The sequence below is a fragment of the Salvelinus alpinus genome, chromosome 1 (assembly GCF_045679555.1).
Source record: "Salvelinus alpinus chromosome 1, SLU_Salpinus.1, whole genome shotgun sequence".
Taxonomy (NCBI): Eukaryota; Metazoa; Chordata; class Actinopteri; order Salmoniformes; family Salmonidae; genus Salvelinus; species Salvelinus alpinus.
Window position 1 is genome coordinate 54286553 of NC_092086.1, and position 19935 is coordinate 54306487.

Consider the following 19935-nt stretch of genomic DNA (forward strand, 5'->3'; position numbering starts at 1 on the left):
GAAATATGCAAGGGCTTTACACATGTAGAACTTACAAGCTTTTAGGGAACACAAGGACACAGTTGATACAATATAATTCACTTTTATTTTGAGAAGAACACGCTGCCTGTCGGTCGGATTCGTCAATCCATAAACTTTTTTTTTTTTGCCTCTGCATAAAGTGTTCAATATAGTGTACTTGCCGTGGCTTCTCCCTATACAATCAGGACAGCTACAGCCTGAACATCAAACACAGTTAAATTATTTACAAAATATACTCTTTTTGTACAAACTATTACATGCTAAAGGATATACCAGACTCACCCACCCTCATTCACCACGTTGGAAATTCTAAGTACGAAAAATAGCCCAGACAATACAATATCGGCTTTTCAACGCTAGTCAAACCCTATTGTACATCGAAACAGTTTCTGCCTAGTGAGTCCTCCGATCCCCACTCGCAGACTGAAAACCGTAGTGGATAGGCGGGGACTTCTGTGAGGAAAAAGGGATAGGCATCGATGGTCCCTAGAAATAGAGTCCGGTTTGTCTTCCGGTCGGTCTGGACAGACAGACTCCCGTGGGAGAATTATTCACCAGGGAAGGCCTCACATTACCTCCTCGAAATGAGACAGCAGAATCAAGGAAGGTGGAAACAAAAAGGCTCAACTGAACAGTGATGTGAATGAACTCATGTCATGATTCCATACTAGTGGTAATTGGAACAAGAGCAGGGCATTGGTTGAGGCAGGCTTACGTTTAGCTAACTAACATGTGGTTTTGACTGGTGGGGCAGAGCATGAATCAGACGCACAAAGTGACCAAGTAGAAACGGCCAGGCTCAAATTGACTCCAACTGAAAGCCCTACATAGCCTCCTGTGTGGATGATGGCCACAGGCTTCTGACGTAGTGACTCAAACATGAGGCTTTCTGTACAATACTCCACCTCATCTGCAGGGAGGGACAAAGCAGGGGGTGCTGGGAACCAGGGCAGCTGATGGCAGATCTGGGCCGTGTTCAGTAGGTACCAAAGGAATATAACTGGCAGGGATTACCTGGACTTGTCCACCATTTCAGAACATTTTGCTTGCTCTAATGAACACAACCCATACTTAGTTTTGTTTTGCACTGTTAAATGAAAATCTTTTGACTTAACCAACATGACATTTGAACCCCCAATAAGACTCAGAGCTTGAGTGATTTTAATCCAATTGTGGAAATGCATTGACAATCCAACAGGTACATTGACATCTGCCATGTGCAATTCCAAAAACAGATAGGGACACAGGACCGAGACAAATTAGGTACATTTACATATTTTTGTCTCATATTTTCTTTTACGATACCGAGTGACATGAAATTGCATGGCAATTATGCATTACAAGCTGGAAACATTGCATCGGATGTGAACTACTGCAACCCGTGTCAATAGCTAGGGTATAGAAATGTAAAGTGGAGCGAATAATGAAGGGCCTTGATCCAAGATGAAGCCAAAATACTACATTCAAAAACAGAGGAGCTTTCTTTGTAATTGGAGCCCGACTGCACGCTTTTAGTGATTTCTTGCACATTATCCAAACCAAAAATCAGAAAAGCGTGAAATAACAGCACGCACACACACCACATCGAAAATGAAGACAGAAATCCAATATGCACACAGTTGAACAAAGACACTGAAATCAACTCCATTCCTATGTAGGAGAGGTGATGTTTTTTTTCTGCCGTTTATATTAGTTAACATATCCACATTATTATTTATTTGCTTCACTTTGGCTTGGCTGATTGAATGATCTATTCAAACTAGTGTATGTGTAATCTCATTGAGGGTGGTGTTACTTGCTGTGCTCATTTTATACACCGTCCCAACAACCACTTGTGCTATCAGTCTATGTGACGGGGTTGAAAGGAAATATATTATTAAACCTATATGTAGAAGACAACTATACCAATGCAGACAAACAGAGAGGAAAGAAAAGCAGATGGAAAATAGCAAACTGATAACTACTACAGCTCTGTGAAACAAGTGCATAAAGGAACATGTCAGATTCTCTGGGGAGGGACTAATATTATTAGGTTGATTCAAGGGGACAACATAACAAGCTATGACAACAAGGCATTGCTGTTTTACTCACTCCATTTTACACTGACATGGGGTGGGGAATAGAAAGCTACAAAGGTACACACACTGCCTGAGTGGCTGCTTAGTGCTCAGCCCATTGGCCCAGAAACAGGAAGCAACTCTACATCCTGCTCATCACAAATTCAGCTTTCAGTCTAATTTCTCTCCTTTTTCCCCCATTTACTTTTATATATTTGTTCATTTCGGTGACCAAGAAAAGAAAGAACAAAACTGATTTCTAATGGGGGTCTCTGTCTATGTTCACTAAAAACTGTGAAAGAATTTGACTGATGTTTGAATATCAAACAACAGGAGTCCATTATTCCATTGTTGATGTAGTTCTTGTTTAGAGTCTTGTGAAAGAAAAAAAAAAGTGTTGAGTCCTTTATGCGGGGAGAGCCTTCGCTCATCGGTGGGAGGGTCTGGTGAGAGAGGTGGTGGCGGAGGGGGCTTTCTGCTTGCTGCTGTCGTCAGGGGGAAGCGGCGAGGGGGGACCCCCGGTGTCAGACTCCGATCTGGACGAGCCCGTCTTGCAGCCGGAGATGTGGCGCATGGTTCTGTAGGTGCGCTCCTCGGCATTCCCTGGCTGCTCCTCGGGCTCCGGCGGTGGGTCGTTCTCCAGAGGGAAGCTCCTCCGGTCCCACGGGTGTACTGGGATGGGAACCTGGAGAGGAAACTCACGTCAGACTGGACACAGGGCTATCAAAGATTATCAGTCTGTGTATATTTATACCCAAAAGGCTGGTGCCTTCTCATACATATATCCCTACAATCTGCCATAGTATTCACAAAGATGGCATGCACACCGATTAAACACCTGATGTGTGTGAACGTGTGTATAGTACGAAAGCGTATGTGCTATGAGGAGCCTACCAGTTCTTCGTAGGTGCCGTCAGGCGTGGAGCAGCGCGTGTCTTCGTTGGAGAGCAGGCGGTAGGAGTCCCTGGAGCCTATAGGGGTGTAGGAGTACCCTCCTGCTGTGTAACACCCTGGGGCGTAAGGGTAGGACTGCAGGTCGGGGCTGGCCGGGGAGCAGGGGGAGGCTGCACTGACGTAGTCCTGCAGGGCGTGGAAGTGGGCTGTGTCCGGGGAGGAGGGGTTGTTGCTGCCCAGCAGGGGAGTGGTGCGACCGTCCGACCGGCCACTGACATATGAACTGGAAGGGGGGGGGGAAGAGGGGAGTTAACTTAATGAAGTCTTCAGCTAGACTTCAATTGAACAGAAAGGAGAATAGCCTTAAGTAGAGAAACCTATCATCTAGATTCTAGAAGACCAAAGGTCAAATAGGGTCTGCTTATATTTTTCCTGTTTCACTGCATGTACAAGTGGGGTAACCTGTATGAGTGTGTGAATTATTATATATATATTTTTAATGCATATCCCAACAGCCCCCGAGACACCCTCGGAGAGTGGGGTCAAGGCCAGCGATCACGGCGACGCTGGAGCAATTAGGGTTAAGTGCCTTGCTCAAGGGCACGGTCGGCAGATGTTTCACCTAATCCGCTCGTGGGATCTGAGAACCAGCGACCTGGCCCAACACTCTTAACCGCTAGGCTATTTGCCAAGATGTTCCCTGTGCTGCACTGCAGTACAACATACTGGACCAGGCTATTTTAGGGAGAAACATCAGTGCAAAAAATGTCAAGGTTCTGAGATAAGAGAATCACAATCAATATGCAGCTCAGAACCTCATCTCTGCTACAGACCACACCAAAAAAGACTCTGATTTCTGGATCAATAAAGAAATTAGAAAAACCTCCACATACACTGCTTATTGGAAAAACTATGGGGAGTGGGTGGATCATGTTGTGTGTGTGTGGGGGGGGTGTCTTGAATTGGGGCAGCTCATGTTGCAGGGGTGTCTTCTTGCAACTCATATTGTGGGTAGGGGGGTGTTTCGGTGTGTGTTACTGACCGGCTGCCTCTCCTCTTGGCGATGGCGCTGGCCGTCCAGCTCCAGCGGGAACGCTCCTGGTCCTCGCAGGACTGGTGCAGCTGGGAGAACGCAGTGTCTGTCAGGTCCTCAACCTGGAGGGAGGGCGAGAAATATCAGCCATCCAAGTTAGTGCTGTAACACTTGATGAACGCAGCTTGCTGTCAAACGTTGGTTTGGTTATTACCATTAAATGTATTGCATTAGAGCAGTCCTTCTCAAATCGGAGCGATGCCAGGGGGGGCGTGTGTGACCCCGGGGAACATGCTTTTTTTTGCCGCAGGGAGTAGTTTTTTTTGTTGCACCGAACAAGAGCACACAGCACAGAGCAGGAGATATGAAGTACAGATAACAAACCCTTAAGAGACACCATGGAAAAATATTTAACAGGGATGAAAAGAAAGGCGGAGAGAGACGGAGATAATGAGACAAACGTAAGTCTCCCGAAAGCTAAGACGAGGAAATATGACGACGCGTATGTAGCGCTTGGCTTCACTGTGACTACGGTGGGAGACGAGGAAAGACCGGTATGTTTCCTGTGTCTAAAAATGTTGGCAGCGGACAGCATGAAGCCAAATAAATTAAGGCGTCACTTAAAGACATTACACCCCAATCACGCTGATAAGCCGCTTGAGTTTTTTTTTGCGAAAACATGCCGAATATTGCCAACAATCGTCCCGCTTTGTGAATGCTACTTCAGTAAACCAGCGAGCACTGTTAGCATCATATAAGGTGGCATACCAAATTGCTCAGTGCAAAAAACCCCACTCCATAGCAGAGGAGCTGATACTGCCTGCAGCAATAGACATGGTCTCTGTCATGCTGGATGACGCAAGTGCTGCAAAAATAAAAACTATCCCTTTGTTCAATGACACTGTCGCCAGACGTATAAATGACATTGCTAACGATCTTAAAGAACAGCTGGTAGATAAACTCAAAGACAAACGTTTTGCCTTACAGTTCGATGAAGCGACTGTTTGTTTATCGCTTATGTACGTTTTGACATGACAAACTCCCTGTGTGAGGACCTACTTTTTTGTAAATATGTCAGAGACAGAGCCACAGCTGAAGAGCTATTCAACATGCTGGACTGCTTCCTGACTGAGAATGGGCTAAAGTGGGAGAACTGCATTGGTGTTTGCAGGGATTTTTTTAAAATTTCAGGCAAATTGATGCACTTTAAGTCTTTTCTGTTACAGACTAAAAAACAATGTTAATAAAGTTATTCTTTGTTGTAAGTTGATCTATATTTCTTTCTTTTTTCTTTTTCTTTAATGTTAATAAGGATACAATGTTATGCAGAGGTGTACTTATAACAATTTTATAGACAAATGATACTATCTACAGTCGCGGCAGAGAGTTGGGGGGAGCGAAATGTTTACTTCTTCCGCGTAACAGAAAATAATTGAGAAGCACTGCATTAGAGTGATACAGTGAAAACAAAGCAGTTATTTGGAGGTTGGTGGCAGCTCTATCTAGATGTTTGACATCTTTGGACAACTAAATTATACTTCTGGTCTGCATCAGTAAACTACACCAACTGAGATTCTGGAAAGGTCATTCCAAGGAAAAATTATTTTTTACCTCCTCAATGTCAGCCTCCTCAGCGATTGGCTTAGCACAAATGTCAACCTCCTTCCAACTGCAAAATGTAAGCCAGATAATTAATACATCAGTAATTCACCACCCACGTGTGCGTGTGTGTGTGTGTGTGTGTGTGTGTGTGTGTGTGTGTATGCGTGTTCAAGTGAGTGAGTGTACAGCTGATGTGCGTAGCTCTGGGCAGTCTCTCTCAGGCACAGATTTAGGATCAGCTTACAGTCTCCCAAATCATATCCTAACAATTGCTATTTGCCCTTCTGGACATATCTAGGGATCAGCATTACAGTCCCATATCCTAACCGTTTTTAATCGGTTAGATGGGGGAAATTCCCAAACTGACTCTGGATCTGTGCTTAGTTTCCTGACTCTAGGCAAGTTCCCCATGCCGAGGTAGACATGGCGGCCATTTTGTGTCTTGCGTACCTGGGGGTGAGGATCTCTTTGTACTGCAGTTTCTCCACGCGGGTGGTGGCAGCCACAGACATGGGGATGACGATGTTGTTGATGTCAAAGGAGCTCTCTCCCCTCCTCCTGCGGATGGGCTGATGCTGTACGGGGTAGAAGGGGAGCAGGGCCAGTCACCGTCAAGCCAACTGCTAAAGTACTTCTACAAATTACTTCACCATTATTGTTTCAATCACATAGTACATGCATGCGCACACAGCTGTACAGGCCAGCTGTGTGTGTGTGTCGTACCGGGGTGCTGTTGTCCCTCAGGCTGCTGTTGAAGGAGGTGAAGGGCATGGAGCATGTCTCTGAGGACGCTGACAGCTGTCGGAGCAGGGAGCTGTGGGTGGGGGCGTGGAGCCCAGCAGATAGAGACTGGCACAGACTGCCCCCATCCAGGTACAGCTTAGGGGTGTCTGAGGAGAGGTCAAGAGAGAGCGAGTATGGGGGAAGAATAAGAGAGTAGAGAAAAATCTCATGAAATACACTGGAATCCTCCCGATTGATATAAATCCATCTCAAGTACTCAAGCCTTAAATTCAGTAACTGACACGGGATAAAATGGATACTGAATAAAGAATAAAAAGTGCGGTGCGACAACTACCCTTCAGAACTTATTTGAGCTGCTCAAGCTATGAGACAGGTGCTTAGGGAGAGGGAGGGAGAGGGAAAGACAGGAAAATAAACAGACTGTAGGCAACTTACTGTCCATCCTGTCCAGTGACACTGAGTGTTCTCGGGGCCTCTTGCGTGCGTGGCTCTTGTCGTAGGGCCCGTGGCCCCGCTCCCCTCGGTAGTGGGGGCGGCCCTCCAGCTTGGTGGACCCCAGCAGGCTGTCTAGCTGCTGCCTGTGTAGCTTCTCTGAACGCACCTTGTGGTGGGACAGGCCTGGTGAGGATGGAGCAACATGGTAGGTTACGCAGTGTGTATGTTTTGTACACACACAAAGGGATATATTGTATATTATATGAACACATTTTTCTACTTTAGCCACGACTAGTCAATATATATTTCTGATTTTGTCTAACAGTGTTAATTGACTGTAAAAACATCCTGATGAAGTAGATTCCACCACAACACTAAAGCGGTCATATTTTCAGCCCGGTCTGTGAGTGGGTCTGCGTGAGCGTAAAAATGCAAACAAAACTGTCTTAGAAACATATTTTAACCTTGTGCTACAGAGCTCTGGATTATGTAACATTGTAATGAAATGATTATCAGTGTATCATGCTCCATCCATCTGTGCTCTCTGAATAGGGTCCATGCATTTGAAGCAGAAAACGACCGAAGCGTCTTCAAATCATACACAGAGGAAAGCGCGTTGTCATTTGGGCAGCTGAGTCACTGTATTTACCAGGAAATGCTGGGTCACACACACTCACACCTGAATACTACAGAGTAACCAACAAAATAAACGCTTGTTATGTGGGACTGAATTGTTAGGCTGGTGGGGCCTCATACGTTTCGTGTTTTTACACAGGTATATGAACAGTCAATACCGATCATATTAAGAGCTTTGCAAAACAAAGAGATCCTTCCTATACAGTGTACATTTGGGTCTGTTGCGTTACACAACGTTTAAGGTGTAGAAAATTAACATGCTTAGGGACAAATGGCTATTACGAGCCTTCCACATTGGGAGGCAATACCCCGGTGCTTGGCTTAAAGTATCAGCCTCGTTTTATTTTTTTGTTGTTGAGGTGATGAGGCTTTACTTACGGACTGTGGAGAGGAGGGAGTTGGTCATCTTGTGTTTGTCTTTGGGGGTGAAGGAGGCGGAGGGGTCGTGGGGGCGTCCCACGGAGAGCTTGTGTTTCAGAGAGAGCTTCTTCAGGGGTTTGATCTTCTCCAGCGGCCGGCTGTTCCAGTGGGACTTGAGGACGCGCTGCAGGTGCAGACTCATCGTCACGTCTGCACAAACACACAGAGGGAGACGGGGGTTTGTGGTTAGCAGCAGATAAATGTTAAAAAAAATAAATACAAATCTTTATAAGCTCTTGGCAAGAGCTCTCAAACTAGGTTGTTTATGACTTCCGATGTATCGATAATTCACTGTCCATATAGTTCGGCTGATCCTTACCTTTTACTTGTGTTTTACATTGTATGACATCAAATAGTATGTTTGTTTCTGCATATGTACCAAGATGTTCAAATGAACCTACCTACACCTAAACAGGGCACATTGGCCCGGCAAAATAGAAACAGACCACCAATCAGGTATCGAGAACTGTATAGGCGTAGATTCTAGGGGAACTACAGACCAGATCAAACGTGTAAAAACTACAAACCCCATCAACCGTGCACTATTAAAAAAAGGCCAACGCCATTGTGTGTGCCAGCTACAGCAGCCATATTGGACCCCTCGCTACCACCTACAGACAGACAGTAGCACTGCATGGTCATACACTGCATTGCCTTTTCAACCACCAACCATCCCCTCTCTCACCAGTTGACCTAGTTCTGACTGCACCATCCATCTCCAGCCAGTCCTTTATACCTCATTACACTGCAGACTTTTGACGCTTTCACATCTCTCAGGCCTAGCTAGCTAGCTCCTCTCATGTGGAAAAGGAACATCTGGGACAGAGAGCGGGCGAGTGTGGATGCAGTGAGCAGCAGTGCTTTGACAGAGCGCCCTGGTGGATTTCTCCCTCGATCCACCAGGGGGAGGACTTCAGCAGGTTCAGACTGGAAGCTCTAGAAGCCCCTCCACCCCCGCCAACCCCCCCCCGAGGATTTGGCCTGCTTTCATCCTGCACTCTACATCCTACTTCCCCCTGCCTTTAATCTAAGCACTGGCAGGCCCACATTACAGGCCCGGGCCACAGGCCTTTACTACAGCAGTAGAGAAGTGTGGGAGGGAGCTCACTAGTAGAAATCAGAATCAGAATGAAATACACACTACATGACATGTGTCGAACAAAGCCCCTTGATTGGATTGAAGCTGGTGGTGCTGCAAGCTCCAGCTCAAATTCTGCCTAGAAAATAGTCTATATAATGTTGTCCGCCTAAGTAGTCAATACTGGAACGTTATCACTTATAAACCAACTATGCTGCTCCACTACCCAACAAGCACAAGATGGCACAGCAACCTCTGTCCCTTGTTAGCCAACCCCTGGCCCTTGACCCAGGGCATGACGAGGGCAGAGCTACTTACAACAGTGAGAGAGAAGATGTGGTGCACGTAGCTACAAGGCGTACGTTGTCTCCGGCTGGAGCGGGTTTGGATGTATTTTTATGCTCAAACAAATTCAATCAATCCGTCAACCAACCGATCAATCTTACCGTCTGTGAGGGAGAGGATGGGGTGCACGCAGGGGTCGAACTGGGACAGCCTCTCCAGTAGAGGGCGCTCATACTGGACGTCAGAGGAGGAGAGGGTGCGGCCGCCACACGTCATACACTGGGGGTTGACCTCGCAGCCGCAGCGAGGACCCGATAGGCTCAGCCTCTGGCCCTGGAGAAGAGAGGGAGGGGGATGATTCTTTAAACCTATTCAACCAGGTAGGTCTAAGGAATCGAGTGAGTGCAAATTCTCAATGCAACGACAAGGGCAAACGGGTAAGATCCAGACACATGGGGAACATGTAAACAGAGGGAAACCATCTCTGAAGTAGCTCGGATAGAACTAGTCATCATATTCCCGTTCCAACAACAACATACTGTTGCACATCAACACTGCGTCTAAAGTCTCTAAAAAATGAAACATGGGTACTTTCTACAACGCCTGCCTTCTTGTAAGACAATCAAAATCGAACCAGATTCAATTGTTTAAGAAATAAAAACATAGATACATAGCACCACAAGCGTAGCTTTTCCTGCCATAACCTATAGGGTAAGCCTTTGAAACTGCGGCGGGCTGGTTTAACAAGATAAGCCAGAGTTCCTGTTTAGTTTAACAACGATCTGAAGCGCTAGGAGCTGAGAAAAGAGCTTGTTCACAGCCCGCTCCCGTTATGGCAGCGTTTCCTTTTACTGAACAGAGTACGAGTGTTGATCTGGGATAAGCTCCCCCTGTCCAGTCAAACCTCTTTGAATTGTAGGCGTCTGTCAGGCAGCTCCTCCTAGTCCGAGATATAACGCCGCTGCTTTAAACAGAACACGAGTCTGCGGCGTTGAGCCCTACCTGTGTCGTTGGAGACTAGCCACCTGTTCCAAGGCCACTTCACATGAAGGAATAGATGTCTTCGGAGAATGCAGAGGTAGAAGACATCTAGCCTATACACACACACACACACACACACACACACACACACACACACACACACACACACACACACACACACACACACACGAGGGTGTGTTCTCTCGAATGCAGATCCTTAAAATGTACTGGCGTGGAGGGCTGGCGGTCATTCACCACTAACCCATATGCTGTAGTCAGTACATTGACTAACACGTACACTCCCCACGTGTAATCACACTTAATGCTAGTACAAACACAGACGCTCGCATGTCCTTTCACACTTGTAACTCAAGACACACACAGACCGGCATACATTCACTTTTTTTTTTGCCACTTGCCCTTTGGACAAGTAGGACTGACTTTGTACTCGTCCGAAAGCTCAAGTCACTTGTCCCCCAAATAATTATGGTCTGTAACACCATGAGCCAAAGGGGAGACTTACAATTGTGTTGTATGATGCAAGGAATCACTTTACAAAATACAAGTATCATTATTATTACCATACAGAGAACCGCAAAAATGTAGGCTACCCTCTGCCAATAGGCTACTTTGCATATGCAAGCCTGTCTGAAAATAGAACACTGCCCCTTTAAGGCTCTCCTGGAGGATGGTTGGCCACAAAAAAACATTGCAACATTACAATTACACACCGTCTTTATAACATACTTTCCTAATTTAATGAACCAGGGATCAAATGACTAAGGTTGGCTACCTCAAGCAAGGTAACTAACAAAAACGTTAATCTGCCTTGTAAGGCTAGAATATTCAGGTTTCAGTGGAGATCTAACTGACAGAATTGGGAATCATTTGTCATTTGGGCTAGGTCAATCATGCACATATTCTAACGTTGTCAGAATGACATGACCAATGCTTAATAGAACTTTCCAAATGTGTCAGATTTATTTCTCAACTCTTTTGAGCGCTTGAGAGGCAGTTTTACAACAGCAATATTTAGCTCTGGTTTACTAACACACCCGTTCATTATTCACGACGAGTGCTGCCGGAACGTTTTTTTAAGGACATCGAACACCACAATGACATTAATATAATGCTTTAAGCTAAACAGTTAACTAGCCAGGCAACACCATATGTTTTGAATTGGCTCTTTAGTTCATCCGTTGTCTATCGTTATTTTATAGGCCTACCTGCTGTAAATGTCTCCCTCTCTCTCCTCGGACCCAATCACACAGGAACACACCAGGTGATGCCCACGCCATGACTTTTCAAGGATTTGCATGACAATACGAACCCTGTTTGCTGACCAAAAACATGCTATACCCGGGCAAATAACTCACTAACTAGCAAGGAATATGAACAAACGTGGCTAAGTGTGGTTCTGCGCTTTGATCTCAAAAGTGATTGACATACCCCGCCTGTCGACGCAATATAATTCTATTCTGATGGCGCTCACACCAACAGAAAAACAATATTACACACACACACAGTAAAGCGCGCACACACACCAACCTTGCGGTTGAGGTTGGTGACGGTGCTGGGCCTGACGAGGCGTCGTCTCTTGCAGCTGAGGAGGGGCCGTGTTCGGGCCGACACACACGTGTCATCCTGAGGGGAGCACAGTAGCTGGGGCTGGGACGGGGGCTGGTTCTGCTGCTGCTTCCTCAGCTGCTCCTCCGGGTCAGAACCCTCGGGAGAGCCAGGCCGCAGGCTGGAGGGAGGGAGGGACAGACACTCATCAATACTACGCTACACGAAAGACAGAGAAACCCTGTGAATCTACATCCACGAGCTGCTGATAAATATTAGGGCTGAGTGATTAGTGCTTTTTGAGGTCAGTTCGCTTTCAATTATTTGAGTTGAATGCTGTGACACAGAAAATAAAACAATTCATAAAAGTCCCATGATGGTAGTGACTGCCCATCATTACTGCTTTTCACTTATGAAGCATCATTTATTCACATCACTTCAATAAAATATTTCAGTTGTGTATATTATTTATTTGATGAATATATTCTTTCATTCCAAGTCATCATCTCATCTACACAGAGCTGCTGCCAATGCTTTCTGACAAAAATCACTATTTTGTTGTTCCTCAAGGTAAACAAGGCATACTTTTATGACGACTGAATGCCAACTATCAATCACTTAGATCATGTATTTTCAGGTAGAGATGCCTCAAAGCGACAGCTGCTCTCTATATCCCCTCACAATCACGCATTCTTCTGCCTCTTCTGCAGCAGGCATAAAAGAAACAGAGACCGAACAAGTAGATGTACAATGGATTATGCTCTTTGTAGTTTAAATACAATCTTGGCCAGTTGGAAACTACAACTCCCTACTGCATCACATAGTTCAGGCTGGATCTGATTTATTTATAGAGAAACTGTGCAATGTGCTGCATTGAGCTCGCAGAAAAACAGAACAAAAAAGGAATTCAAATAATTGAACCGTTGTCGATCGACTAGTTGTTTAAAAAACAAAAAATAACAGAAATGTTGGTTAATCGCTCAGCACTAATACATATGGACAATGTAGGTCTATAGACCCATGACATAAGCTGGAGGGAAGGGAGGGACAGTCACTCATCAACATTGCAATACACGAGTCTGTATATTACTACTACTGATTATGTTCATTATGGATTTATGTTTTGATAGTCCACTGAGTAGCTTATTTGGTAGGTCTCAATGTAACAGTATGGGAGGAAACGCCCATCCCACTTATCACTATAATGAGTGTGAATACGTATTACTCGGTGACCGAATGATTATTTAAGTATGACACAAATAACTTCCATTCACAGTTCTGCATTCCACTAGAGGAAAACAACGGCTGCAGCATGAACACGTGCTGTGTGTACAAACCCTGTAGTATATTTGGGAAAGACAGTGAGCAGCTGCAATTCCCACATGGATCATGTCCCCACCCACCCCTTTGTTCAGACACAGTGGTTGGCATAGAATGGTTGGGATTCCTGCAGGACACACACCAACTGGGTGGGTAAGACGGTTCATTCGGTTGTGTCGTACCTGTTGATGATCCCGTTGACCTGTCTCCCGGACGCGCACCCTTTCCTCAGGCTTGTTTCCACGGATCCGGGACCCTCCGCCCCACCGTCTGAGCCGCACTCCTGGAACCAAAGACAAGGTTGGCACGGCTACCATGGAACTCCCCTTCTAAACTCTTCCAACCCACTCTCCTCAACTCCCTTCCACTACAGCCTAGCCCAGAACAGTTGAACGACCTCCTAGTGAATTCCTCGGGTCACAACTGAATGGATAGAAAGGTCAACGCTACTTGGCATGACAAAACAAAGACCACCACTGTTTTGGGACCTCCCCCTCCTCTTCCTGAGATGGTAGTCCCTCCTCCCTCCCTACCAAGTCCCGGAGGCTGGTTGGGGTTCTGTGGGCGAGTCTTGTTCCCATCTCTCTATTTTGGGCACAGTGCCAGGGTGCCATCTTGAGCGCTGTCCCCTCCCCTCTCTCTCCCTCTCCCTTCTTTCTCCTCTGAACTGGTAGGGAGGGACCACGCTAAGTGGAAAAGTCGCATTTGCGCTCCCTTTCTCTTTGATACAGTACATCATACTACATTACTTAAGAGGATGTAGTACTAACTGAACTGTGGACATATTCACCTAAAATGAGGGCATGAATAGGATACGCGAGTTGATGTCTAAGAAATTAAGGCACAGGCTTGTTGAGGATCTGATTGGACAGTTACATCGTCAGACTCATTTACCTGCATTACCGGGCAACCAACAGGCTCCGCCTTCACCTCCCCGTCCTCGGGTGACACGTCAAAGAGGGAGGTCTCTGCCAGCATTATGGAACCCTACGAGAGCGCAGATAGGCCAGGGTGAGCTCTTCAGTCCTTCTGATTCATAACACCAGAGGTAACAGTGGCTTTGCACCAAAGTAACTGGTTTTGGTGTAGCCACAGACAATGGGCACCATGAACAAGCTGTTGAAGCAATTTGCTAGAAATTTAACCAAGAAGACTAAGATATTCCACTGGGAAATCACTGATGGATGGATGGATGAAGTGAGAGAAAGAAAAAGAGGGAGAAGCAAAGGATAAGAGTGGGGGAGAGAGTGAGGGATAAAAGCAGACAGACATGTCAGAGGTATCGAGGTGCGCAACACACTCTTGATACGAACAGAATAGAAAAGCGTTCCCACTATTCTCATCCGTCGTTGAGGTGTGAGCAGAGTTACTTTGAGCGTGGGGTGCGAGAGACATGTTAGGTCACGTGACATGCTTCTACACCCCCCCCCATCTACCAATGACATCATGACTTTCACCAGGTCCGCCCCCTCCCCTCCACTCTTGGGCCTGTTGCCAGGGCAACCCAGGTGGCTGAGACTGAGGGTGCTGACCATAGAGAAACATTGAATTACTTTAAAAATAATAATCGTAATCAGAGTTAAGACCCAGGGTTGTATTTTTTTGTGGTGGTGCTGACCTTGTTGGAGCGGAGCTGACGGTAGATGTCCGTCTGCTGGCGGATGCGGTACTCCAGGTCAGACACGTGGGCCTGCAGCCAGTTCCAGTGGCTGACTATGGAGGCCCTATCCACCGCGTAGCGCCCCTCCGCACGTCTCCATCTGTAGGGCAGAGAGAGGAGGAGGACAGGGTCAGAGCAGAGGCAGGAGAGAAGGGGGTGTCCGTGTCAGTGTGAGAGAGATTGTGTGTGGGAAGTGTGATTGCTTGTATGGAGGAAGGTCAGTGAGGGTTCCGAGGTCAGTGACCAGGCCTTTTGGAATGAAGCATAGGGGCGTCACACAAATAACACTAATGGGGGAAAAAAGCCTCAAAAACATCCATCTACCTACATTCACAACGCTAGCCACAGATTTTCCTTATTACATCTAAGCCATCACACACATACGGGATGGGCACGGTTATTTGTTAGAACGGGCGTTAGTATTCGGTTACTTACAAGTTTATTTAAAAAAATGACATTTGTTTAAAATTGTATTTAATTATCTATGTGACATTGCTACATTCCAGGGCAGATCATGCCATTCGAAATTATAATAAAACAACAGGTCTGTGAATGCGCACCACAAACAAGAGGCACCGGTAGGTAGCCTATAGGCACTTCACACGTCTAGCTTGCGATTGGTAGGTCAATCAAAGCAGCTTACAGTCAGAGGCTCCATGTGAAGCAAGTGAAGTGGGAGATTTCTAATCAATGGAAAATCCCTCTCCCTCCAACAAGCAAAGTGTACCACCTTTCCTGAGTCACGCAAACAAGTCGCCATTGAAGTAAAACATTCGGGATATTATTTGAACAGTGAAATCAAATGCCCATGCCTAACACACACACTTCCAGTCCCCCAGTGACGGATGACATTTAGTCTAATTAAAATCGGCACTTTCTCTTGGCTCCCCGAGCTGCTCGACTTAGTTTGTGTTTCTTACGTTTCAATAGCAGCAGCAGCACCATGTACCTAGTTACAAAACTGTAGCTGGCACCTTTCCACTGAACCCCTTCTCATGTGTTCTACACCTGGGCCTGCACACCTAGTAGTAGCCTCCCCTACCCTGAATGTGCTGTGTTCAAGCCAAGAGTTCCACATGATGAAGCTGTGAGCGAAGGACATTTCGGGTAGGAAGAGGTCTCTGTGAACTCTGTGAAATGACTCAAGATTACCCTCGATCACACTCTGTCCCGGGAGGGAGAGAGACAGAGAAATGAGGGTGGGAGGGGGGCGACAGGGACAATGAGGGCAAGAAATCAGTGCAATGGGGGTAAGAGAGAGGGTAGGGCAAAGAGATGAACAGAAATGGAAAAAGTGCAGGGGCATGTAGAGAGAGAGGAGAGCGAGAGACAAAAAGAGAGGGCTGCTATGTTCTTTCTATAGAGCCAACGTTACATAACCCACTTTCCTATCAGTCTGGTGAGATGGCTGGAGACCAGTGAGGCCTCTGTTGCTACAGGCCCTCCTCCTCCACCACCATTTTTCTCCCTCCTCCCTCTCCTCATCTACTCTGACTGGAATTTAGAGGACAACCTCTCACCACACACTAGGTGTACGTCCCAAATGGCACCCTATTCCCCATTTAGTGCACTCATTTTGACCATGGCCCATAGGGCTCTGGTGAAAAGCAGTGAACTACATAGGGGACAGGATGCAATTTGGGACATGGCCGCTGGTTCAATACTCTCCCAAACACCCACCCCCCTACGGCTTTCATTCTCACCCTCTTTACAGCTATCAATAATCAATACAGACCAACCGAACAAGGTCACTTTTTGTTTAGAAGGGGCTGTGTTCTGGCGCCCAGAATCTCTTATACAGACACAAAGAGGCTTAAGCCTAGGAGGAAGACGTAGGCCTAGTACAGCAAAATATGCTGTTTTCAGAATGTGGCAATGTAAAATGTATTTCCAAGACTCGGATTTCATGTCATACATTCAGATGAACGCTCCAAAGCGTCGCCTGTCTACACTTGCACACACACCTTTTCATGACGGCTGGATATAAATACACCATTCTCTTCACAGTTCCTCCAGGAAAAAAAGACATGATAAAATGATGTGAGAATATGTATGTATACTCCCTCTCTTAAATAGCACACATGCAGACTAAATTAGCACACCACACACACACACCTGTAGGAAAAAGGAAAGTAAGGCAGCCTCCCATGTCCAAGGTTAGTGTGATACAGGAAAATAAGCCTGGAGTGTGACGTGGCCAGTTCCATAAAGGTAGCCAGTGAGCAAAAACATAAGGGAGGATTTCAGAAGACTGAATAATCAGCTACTCAGAGATGCTGTATTTTATATTCTGATTAGCAATAAAGCACACAAAGGACATTGCGGGGAGGGAGGTGACGGGGAACCAAAGACAAGTTATAAGAGAGAAACAATTAACTCTCCCTGTAAAACCAAACACAAATCTGAACCAGGACCCCTGAGTCCACAGTTTTCCTGTTCATTTTAAATTTAGAGCGCTTTTTTGTACCCCAAGTCTCTTCTTTTCAATTAAAAAAATTCCACATGGGGCTGTGGTGAGTGTGGGGGAGGGGCAGTACGCAATGTACTGCAGTACTACAGTCAACCAACAGGGGCAGTGAAGGGGCGAGAGAATGAACCATGCGTTGTAGGGCTATGGAGAGAGAGAGAGGGACAGAGGGACAATACTGGGTGTAGTAGGGATGTGGAGAGGGAGGGTGAGAGAGAGGAAGGGACAGAGGGAGGAGTTTTGGCTGCTGCCTGCCTGTTGCTAAAGCGACACAATGAGTCCCCCGCTCCTGTCTGTGATCCACACAGGAACAGGAAGCAGGAATACAGGAAGTAGCCACAATCACATTCTCTCTCTCCATCACACAAGACACACACACAGAGAGAGTGAGAGCAAGAGCGAGCGGGGGGGAGGGAGAGAGAGACCGTCTTGAATGATGCAGAGGTTGCTGGTTCTGCTCGCCCCAAGTCTTATTGTCGCATTCCTGATGGAAACAATTACACTAGAGCTCACATTAACATAAAACAGGCGACCTACTGGTGTAGGGGTTAGTCTCAGTGGAAAAGCACCAGTACAGGGACAACCAATAACACCGACGTTCACAGAAACACCCAAGTACAATCTAAAAAACAAACGCCAGGACAGGAGCTCCGACAAGAAGTCTCTCCCACATAAAACACGATGTGTGTGTAATAACAACACCCTCACAGAGGGCATGTGAAGTGCCCCTGCAGACTTCCAGAAACCCCGCCGAGGTTCTTAAACCTATAACAAGCCATTTAAATACATTTTACATTTATCCACGGCTCGTTTCAATAAGCGCTCAGAGCCGGCGAGGGCGTCCGGCATAAAACAGGCCTCTTCCTTGGACTTTGACAATACTGTAATACAATTCTCTGTGTGATGGCCATCAGGAAAACAAGTGCCAATCTCCATCTCTGACATTCACTAAACACACACCGTGGATTAGTAGCTACCAAACATATACCACTGAGTCACTCGCTTTTCTCTTTCGACTTTTAGCTGACATTCTCAGTTGCGCGCACGTGGTCTGGGACTCGTCTCCCCTCGGCCAGAGAGGAGAGATTAAGTGGCCATGTGCCATCCTCTCTGGTGAGGCTCCCTCTTATAGATCCATCCATCACACACTCTGCTGCTGCTGCTGTTCATCATCTATCATGTTGCCTAGTCACTTTATTCTTAGTTATTTGTCCATATCTACCTCAACTACATCGTACGCCTACACATCGACTCGGTACTGGCACCCTGGGTATATAGCAAAGTTATCGTTACTCATTGTGTATTTATTATTATTATGTGTTATTACTTTTCTATTATTTCACTATTTTATTTCTCTGCATTGTTGGGAGAGGGCCAGTAAGTAAGCATTTTCCTGTTAGTCTAGACCTGTTGTTTACTGAGCATGTGACCAAAAAAAAATATGGATTTGATTTGACACACTTCCTGTGTCTGAGAGGCCTGACTTCAGAGACACACACAGAGGGGTCACACAGCTCTGGGAGGCCGTGTCTGCGTGAAACAAGCCCTGGCGGAAAGATAAGGATACACTGCCTGGCATTGAGAAGAAATCCAGAGTAACGTCAATATGGAGTATGGCTGGCTTTGTGGTAGAAAAGTGTGTGTGACCTTGAAGAGTGGGGTCCTGTCCTCTCACCTGGGGTGAGTCATTAACACCTGTCTCTACACTGCTCTCACCTAGGAATGGGAGCTGTTTTGCAAGGCCGAGACGATACCAGTATCACGATACTCGTTTTTATTTTTCCATACAGCAGGTTTTTAAAGGACCAAAGAGTTTGATTTGCGTCGCATTTGAATTTTTGGCATGGACAAAATACTGCGATAATGGTAACGCCACAGCTCTACTGTTTCGTAGTGTGTGTGTGTGTGGCTAGACAGTAGTAATGTCCATAGTAAAGGAATGCCAGACCACCAGATGATGGCTAGCTGGTAAACCACAGAGAAATTAAATGGAATCTCATGCTCAATATAGCACTCAAACATAAACCAAGCCCACCACTCCAACATTAAACCAAATGCCTTATGATTTATGTGAAAAAACACTTGATGAATACTTCAGATATCGTCAGAAGTCAGCCAGAAGCTTACATCTGTCAGTCAGTAGTATACACACACACACGCACACAAACGAGAAGCCCGCCCAACCAGGAAATGAACACAGCGAGCAGTGAGGCAAAACAAAAACACAGGATATAAAAAGCGGGTGGTAATCGTCATGGTCGCTGAGGTAACAGGGACCGAACCGTCAAAGGAAATAACATCAGACTATTAAAGGGAACGGAGCGAGCGCATGGGGAGAAAAATCACCCAACCCTTCTTTAAAATACATGAGCATATCTAAATGCCATTAGCAGTGTGGGATGAGCCAGGATCCACATGCTGCTTTTAGCAGCGACAAAAGAGCGAGAGGGAGGGAGGAGAGAGGAAGAGAAAGCACTTCTTCCAGTCAGCCTGTGTGTGTGTGTGTGTGTGTGTGTGTGTGTGTGTGTGTGTGTGTGTGTCTACGGGCAGGGTTTAGTGGAGAACAAAGGGTTTGATGTGCTGGAAGAGAGAGAGAGAAAAAAGATCCCGCCCACCTCCCCTGTCACATGACTAGCCTTCATGGCGCAGCATGAAGGCGGGAGTGAAAGAGCAAGGCGAGAGGCGGAGGGAGGGAGTGAGGAGGCGGAAAAAATTGAGGGAGAGGAGGAGTAGTGG

The 19935-nt window shown here is 46.3% G+C and overlaps 1 protein-coding gene across 3 annotated transcripts in view; it reads right to left on the bottom strand.

The window, feature by feature from the left end:
* Nucleotides 1–66: 66 nt before the first annotated feature.
* Nucleotides 67–19935, bottom strand: part of LOC139580721 (KAT8 regulatory NSL complex subunit 1-like) — a 75749-nt gene continuing 55880 nt past the window's right edge. For 2 of the 3 annotated variants that reach the window (XM_071409669.1, XM_071409674.1), the window contains 13 exons: nucleotides 14691–14832; nucleotides 13967–14059; nucleotides 13255–13355; nucleotides 11735–11933; nucleotides 9367–9538; nucleotides 7801–7992; nucleotides 6787–6969; nucleotides 6331–6497; nucleotides 6058–6182; nucleotides 5617–5674; nucleotides 4015–4127; nucleotides 2973–3255; nucleotides 67–2763 (listed from right to left, as the gene is read on the bottom strand). In XM_071409669.1, coding sequence (XP_071265770.1) covers nucleotides 2506–2763; nucleotides 2973–3255; nucleotides 4015–4127; nucleotides 5617–5674; nucleotides 6058–6182; nucleotides 6331–6497; nucleotides 6787–6969; nucleotides 7801–7992; nucleotides 9367–9538; nucleotides 11735–11933; nucleotides 13255–13355; nucleotides 13967–14059; nucleotides 14691–14832 — 2086 coding nt within the window. In that variant the 3' untranslated portion in view covers nucleotides 67–2505. The remainder of the gene's footprint in view (nucleotides 2764–2972; nucleotides 3256–4014; nucleotides 4128–5616; nucleotides 5675–6057; nucleotides 6183–6330; nucleotides 6498–6786; nucleotides 6970–7800; nucleotides 7993–9366; nucleotides 9539–11734; nucleotides 11934–13254; nucleotides 13356–13966; nucleotides 14060–14690; nucleotides 14833–19935) is intronic. The other variant, XM_071409682.1, reaches the window with a different exon arrangement.